General features: G+C 36.9%; 1 protein-coding gene across 1 annotated transcript; it reads right to left on the bottom strand.

Moving 5' to 3' along the window:
- Positions 1-887: 887 nt before the first annotated feature.
- LOC112461442 (venom acid phosphatase Acph-1-like) lies at positions 888-6553 on the bottom strand. The gene is made up of 7 exons (XM_025026684.1): positions 6312-6553; positions 5793-5900; positions 5060-5325; positions 4597-4753; positions 4390-4513; positions 3373-3584; positions 888-3098 (listed from the first exon to the last, which is right to left on the bottom strand). Exons 1-7 carry the CDS (start codon positions 6402-6404, stop codon positions 2841-2843), a joined length of 1218 nt encoding a protein of 405 aa, XP_024882452.1. The 5' UTR covers positions 6405-6553; the 3' UTR covers positions 888-2840.
- Between the last annotated feature and the right edge of the window lie 663 nt (positions 6554-7216).

Raw genomic sequence — 7216 nt, 5'->3', positions numbered from 1 at the left:
TTAACTCTTCTAGTGTCACGAATAATTTTTAATGTTAACATACGTAAAATAAAATAATTTAATTATGGGCTATTTTTAACGCACAGGATGTGTGTGCATGATATCCTGCGACCGGACATATACTTTAATAGCATATACCTATCATCAATTAGTATTGAAAATTCTAATAAGACAATCTTGAGGCCACAATAATTTTTTAATTACAACCAAAGCACAAAGTTGACCAACAATATTGCGTAGAATTCACGTGCTCAGCCTCGTAACTACACGCTTACACGCGTACCTATCTGTCAACGTAATCTAGAATGATGTAATCATCAACCGCGTACTACGCTGAACGTGTTGGATCTTTACCACAATCTCGAGATGGCAATACAAGGTCTCGTTATGTGTGGCTGTTCTATCCTAACAACCCATGTATCCACCCAAGATCAAACAGGCTTCGATTATCGTCTACTCCGATCTCCGCAGAATTCCTTTAACGTAAAAACTTTGATATCCATGCAAAGACTTTAAAAATTCACTTACAAGACCAGTTTTTCGCCTAGAAAAATAGAAAGTTCTAAGGAAATAGGAATTTTAAACTACCCAAAGAATTGATAGAAGATCGTCGAAAAAAAAAAAACGATACAAGCATTACTGCGTAAAGATGCAAGATCGAATGACATAAATATTCTGTCTTTTATTTCTCTTTAAAAATTGCTACAAGCTTCTCGAACAATTAAAATTTTGTTAGATTCAAAATTAAAAGTCCTCGTTACATGCTTAAAGTACTTTGGCGAGCAAATACGAGCAGCAAACTGATTATTGATCACGTTGACGAGCCATTCAAATCCCAAGCTTTAGTGATTCCACACTATTAATTATTCAAATTGAACGGCGTACTTACATACTATGCATACTGTTTCGTATAAATCAGCACGGCGGTTACTTGCAGCGTTTATCGAATAGTACAGAGCACACTGGACTATATGCCAGAGGTGGGAAATTATGTTCGTAATCATACCCAAAAGGGTTTTCCTTAGCTAAACGCTCTGCCGCTCGAGTGGTTTTGTTAGAGAATCGCGAATCCGTAATAAGATCGTGTAAAATTGAATTTAGTATCCAATGTAATACGTATAGAGAATAAAAATACAGAGTATAGCCACAGTCGTAAAAAATTTGAGTCGAACAAATATATTTCATTTTATAATTTATAGAGTTTTTATTTATAGTGTGTGTATCCGCAATTATCATCATTAATATGAATAACACTTGCTACTTACAAATCGGACAAGAGTCGCGGCTATTAATATTTCATACCGTTTTAATCCACAACTTTGTTGCATTAATAACTTCTTTGATGACAGAAGAGCACAATGGAACAAGCGTGTCATTTGTCCGATGACACCGCATTGTGGCAGCGTGCTCTTAAGAACCGTCGTTATGTAAATAACGCATTTGATAATACGAAACATGCTTCTTGACGAGTGCATCCCAGGTGCGCACGCATCCGTAGTTTCGCCACGGAAGGTGAATCACCGTGACGAAAGTGCAGGGACCCCTCTTGATGCGCGTATCTGCGTTGAGATACCTCGATTCCATGCAGAACAGAAAAACGACGGCGGAGGTTCGCGCGCGAATCGCGGCGGCAGTGTTTCTCAAACGTTTTTCGCTAATAATTTAGCGCGCTATCAAACGTGTATATTAAATATCGCGCGTTATATACGCAAAGAGACAAAAATCGCTCTTTTCTCTTTGCAATTTTAATGGCGTTCTATATCAATGCGACGAACGTGTCGATCGAAGCAGCGGTGTCTATTTCCATCTCGCAACTCTACGCGGAGACCGGATCTTCGATTGCACTTTTTTCAGGTTCTTGAACTCTTCACCTCGACGAAAATAGGAGAGCCGATCCGTTCATTTCGGAATCAAATTTGCTCCAATTTCGCCAAATGGAGAATTTAATCCGATTTACGCTCTATCTGAGATATTAAAATGCCTGTCAAACTGTCATTTATTTTTTACATCTCTGGGTCACTGTACTATTCTGCTGCCAGATTTTTATGAAAACTTCATTACTTTGATTATTTAATATGATGTGAAGGAAACTTATTATAACTCTTTTGTTTTTCGCATGATACTGTGAAGTGTATTACGTATGCGCTATATATAAAGACGAACAGAGAACACATTTGGAAGTTTTTCATTGATTTATTGATACTTGATTTGTATCGATAATTAATCTCTTTACGCATGATTATAAATAAATGTTATTTAAAATAAATGCTATATTGACGTAATAGTGATGTGCCTTCTGGATGCTTATAATATGGCAATGGAAAAATATCATAGGGTATTGCAGATGATTTTTATCGATGACATTTAATTACGGACGTCTATGATCGATTAAGACCTACGTCGATTTTTAAAGACCCCCCCCCCCCCTCATTCTTGATAATACGCGTTTATGAGCGAGAGACGTTTCTAAACGATTATGATGTCGTCTACTATTAAATCAATATATAGCGATAGCTATTTACATATGTACAGTGGTCCGTGTTAAACACGACAATGTAACAACGCGTGCGGTAAAATGTAGGTATCAACGCAGTAACCGCAGCACGTGCAGCGAAACGCATAGCCGCAACTTCGTTGGGCTTTCCGAACGCTCTCATAGTTCGGCGAAGTATTTCCGATATAGATATCGGTCAGAACTCAGAACGCGTGCCGCGTCGATTATTTTCGCAACTATTTCCCTTTAACTTAAGGCCACGTATCTCTGCTCCTATCTCTTTCCGCGAAAAGAATGGAAAAGAAAGAATAAACATGTCGAATTCTAGCTGCATTTATAAAAATCACTATTGCGTGAATTTGGACGTGAACGTGAGGAGAACGGTGAGAAAGATGTACCACCAAGATCCGTTATCAGCGATACAATCCGCCGACGATTGATGATGCGCGTTTGGCTTAAGATCCTCCCGCCGACAGTAATATTCGTCGTCACTCGGCAGAATGTCCTTCACAATGTTGAGGAAATCCTCAAAGGGACATATCTCCGCGCAGCCTGGGATTGTCTGTACGATCAATTGTTCCGTAACGCCAGTCCATAGTAAGACCTGCGGAGAAAGATACGCGAAAGATAAATTTCTAATATCGAGCGCTACTAATAGAAATATAATAATGATAAAGATGGAGAAAATATAATACAAGTTATAAAAAAATGTAATATACAATTTAACACAAGTTACAAAAATAAAACCAAGTCTTTTCTTGAATTGCTATTCGCAGAAAGTAGATATATCATCAATTGCTTTTAATTGAAAATATATTATTTTGTAGATCAATATAATTTCTATTATAAGTTTATTTGTTGCATGAAATATCATTTACCCGAATATAGTAAACTCCCTTCTTGTCCCGAAGAGTTTCTAGAATAATCGTGGCACCATAAGATGGTACCGCTGGTTCATTCGTTCCTAAAGCATAGGCAAGGGAAGCCACATTGACTTCGTGTGCGCCAAATAGGAAAGCTTTTCTGTCGCGTATCGATTTTCCCGCTCGGTGTTCCTGAATATCATCCACCATTTTGCGAAGTAGTATACCTGTGTGCATAGAGACACCGATTATAATTAAAGTTTATAATTAAATTTTAGTGGTTTTAACAGAAATGTTTAAAATAATAAACATTTCTGTTTTAATCATTTATTGGCGGAACAAACAATTTATTTCTATTTAGTGGTTTTATTTTGTATATCATGAAGTAAAAAATGCAAGATATCCCTGAAATAGATCATCGAATAGCATATTCCATTTGTTTTAAAGACAATAAATAAAGTTGTATGGTTGTAAATCCGAAAAAACGCATTGTTTCCGAGTTACAAATACTTTCTACCTGTGGCAAAGTTTTACAAGAATACCTAAGAAATATGGAGATCTGATCTTAAGATGAATATTGCTCTTCTCTCCTTTAAGTTTTAAAGGAAATGTTGGAAATAACTTCCTTTCGCAGCAACGCGTACTTTACATTGACGTCTTATGAACTCGAATACAGACTGAATTTATGCAAGATATAAAGTATAGAATAATTGCACATCTGATATTTCCGTCTATTCTTTTAGAATCAACAAATATGCATTTTGCACATCTTATGTATTGTATATATTTCCTTGAGAATAAATGCATCAAATTGCTTTATTTTAATAGTATTTATAGTTTTGATTTTGCCATCAAGCAAAATTCTGACGCGGTTATTTAATTTTCGAAAAAAAAAAAAAACATGACTTTTATATTGTATCACAAAGATATAATTTTAAACTGATTTTCATATTTCTTTAAGATAAATAAAATCTGCTATTAGAGCTTGCTGATATATATCAGGGACTTTCTGTGCGGTAGAGAAGTACCAACCTCCGTTTAATCTCTTCAAGGTTTTTGTGTATGATCGAAGTTTGAAGTCCAACTCTATCATTTCTATCATCGGACTCGGGAAAACATTCTGAGTCCATCTTGGCAGCGTCAAATTTTGTGCAGCCTAAAAATGGTTATACGGTGAAAATTCAAACGATGAAAAAACAAATATTTTAAATTTATCACTCTATCGGAATATTCACTTACCTCCTCTTTCAGTAGATTGTACAAATGGCCAACTGTATCCGTATCATTAATTAGTTTACCAGTGTGATCCGTCAAATAGTCCATTACATTCTTGTACTTATTGATCATTTCTTTCGCACTCTCTCGCTGAAGGAACCGTTGATATTCTTCTCTATATCTAAAAAATAAAAGTTGGGAATGATCTCATAGATTCGGATATTATTAGAGTTTTTTGTATAAAACATATGCGCGCACAAGCAGAACACATTAAGATGGTTAAATCTTGTCCTTCTTTTCTTTCCGGATCTTTTTTTTATTTTGCAATATAAAGATAAAATAGTTGAATACAAGACAAAAAGAAGGGAAACAAAGATATCTCAAACGTTCGCATAAAAGAAGATCGGTGAAAGGAGACCGAAGGGAAAAGAGAATCGTCAATCCTGTTATTAGGTCCTTGTGAACAATTCCCTGTGAAGTTACTCACCGATAGCAGTAATGCGGAAACAAGAGGTTGTCAGTCTTGTACGGCACGAAGTACGTCCATGACGGAATCCAGGGCAAGTGCGGATTCCAGGTTTGCTTCTCGGAGGGCGGGAATAATCCCGCCAGAACTAACTGGAGAGACATCTGGGTCCGCGGGACCTCCGTAGATCGGGCATAGATCTTGGTCGGCCAATAATCCGGTCCGAAATATTGATCGTATCTCTCGCGCAGCATCGTCCCGATTTTGTACTCTCGCATCTTGCCTTGCTAATTGCACGAAAAAGAACGTTGAGTTGAACAGATTTCGAAAAGCCGGATATTGGAAAATTACATGGACTCTTTTAGATTGAATTATTTTCTCAATTTTAATTAGAAATAACGATTACTCAGCAAAACTAGGGAATTGATTTCTCATTTTACGTAGGTTATTAAAAGATTTCTGGGGTTTTGGAAAATGAAGGTCAACGCTTATACCTGCATAACATGCAGAGGACGAAAAAAAAGAGATGGAAGATAAGAGAGAGATAAGAATTATATGATAAACGAGAATTCAATAGTAGCACGTGATCTAATATCCGCTTCAATATACGTTATTGGTTCATACAATATTGAAGATGTACGAAGATAATACGTCACAATATATGATGTTTCTGAACGATTGAATCACGCAATTGAACTGGCAGTATTTGATTACGATGTAACATTTTACTTTAATCGCCGTGATTTGTACTCACATTGGTTAAGCCACCGTTTCCCATTGGGTAATAAGACTGATCGCGATGCGGATCGTTGGGGTAATTTTGGAACTCTCGATGGGGCACTTTGTCACCGTGGCGAAATACCTTCAAAACAGAATATACTTATGTAACCTATATATCGTCGTCATCCGTTATCATCACTGTCACCACACAGACGGTCGCGATAATGCAAATGTTTTGTTACTTGTCTCTCGCACGAAGGATCGCTTTCCCTTAACCTTTTAATTTCTCTCGAAAACTTCTCTCAGCATCGAACTCGCACCTGCGTAATTCACGAAGCAAGTGTTTGCTTTTCAGTGCCATAAAACAGTGTAGAAATACCAAGTAGTTATTTTATCGCATATTTGTGAAAAATCAGGAAAGCGTTAAATCTTTGAAAAAGAATAGGAATTTTTCATATCGTTGTTTAAACACAATCTTCCGAAAAAAATAATCCTTCCTAATTTCACACACACACTCCCTATATACCTCTGAAAGAATCAGATAAAGCTTTACCACGTGAAGCAGCTGCAGCTCCACATCGGGATTGACCGACACGGCGAGGCTGCTAAGAAATACAGTGAAAATCGTTGACAGTGTCAGAAACATCTTCGCGATATCTTCCCAAAAGCACTTTCAGTTCGAACGAACACTTTCAACGCTTAATTCACACGATCTGAACGATCGTCGCGGTCGGAATCAACGATTTCACGACACAACCTACGGATGGTGTGTTTATATTTCTACTCTCGCCTCTCTGCTGGCATACGCGAGTGGGGGCGGGATAAAGAACAGTCGAACAGGCTCGTAATTCCGACGATTTTTATTAACAAGTTTCCCGCTCTCAACAGGCGTCCGATCCTTTTTCTTGACGTTGATCGTCAGCTTCCGCGAAGGACGCGTAAGTAAATAGCAGGAAATTCATAGAAAACCGCAATTGACGATCTCCTAACGTAGGGAATTCTCTCTGCCATTTTTAAGCCGAACGTTCACATTCCGGCGCGCGATATCTCATTTATGAATCATATGAATGAATTATGTGAGCCTCGATGTATGAACGATGAAGTCAATCTTATCATTTTTGAAAACTTTGTTTTATCGATTTTTTATAAGCATCTAGTAGTATATGAAAAGTAGCAGTCTGATGTTTTCGAAAATAAGCTAATTTTAAATTGACCCAGATGCACATTGCAGGTATGCACTTATGCAGCGCAGAGATTTATAGAGATTAGAACTTTATCTCTTGATCAAACATGATTTCATCTCTGACGACAATTTTAACTTCAACCAATTTATTATGAATTAGCAAGATTTAAAGATAAAGAATAAAAAACTATTTTTTTTTAAAGAGTCTGGTTCAAAATTTTGTAAAAGATTGTTAATAATAACTATAATGCTTGACGGTGAAAGAAAAACGTGAG

The sequence above is a fragment of the Temnothorax curvispinosus genome, unplaced genomic scaffold, assembly GCF_003070985.1.
Source record: "Temnothorax curvispinosus isolate PA1 unplaced genomic scaffold, ASM307098v1 QBEX01011399.1, whole genome shotgun sequence".
NCBI classification, from domain to species: Eukaryota; Metazoa; Arthropoda; class Insecta; order Hymenoptera; family Formicidae; genus Temnothorax; species Temnothorax curvispinosus.
The sequence above is the reverse complement of the archived record's forward strand: the minus strand, read 5'-3'. Positions and strand labels throughout refer to the sequence as shown.

Bases quoted from the DNA above. Each gene is read 5' to 3' on its own strand.
- LOC112461442 (XM_025026684.1), bottom strand. From the start codon at position 6,404: ATGTTTCTGACACTGTCAACGATTTTCACTGTATTTCTTAGCAGCCTC. The intron at 4,754-5,059 runs GTGAGTAACTTC...TTTATTTTTTAG, and splicing joins TTTCCGCATTACTGCTATCG to ATATAGAGAAGAATATCAAC. The intron at 4,514-4,596 runs GTAAGTGAATAT...AACCATTTTTAG, and splicing joins ACAATCTACTGAAAGAGGAG to GCTGCACAAAATTTGACGCT.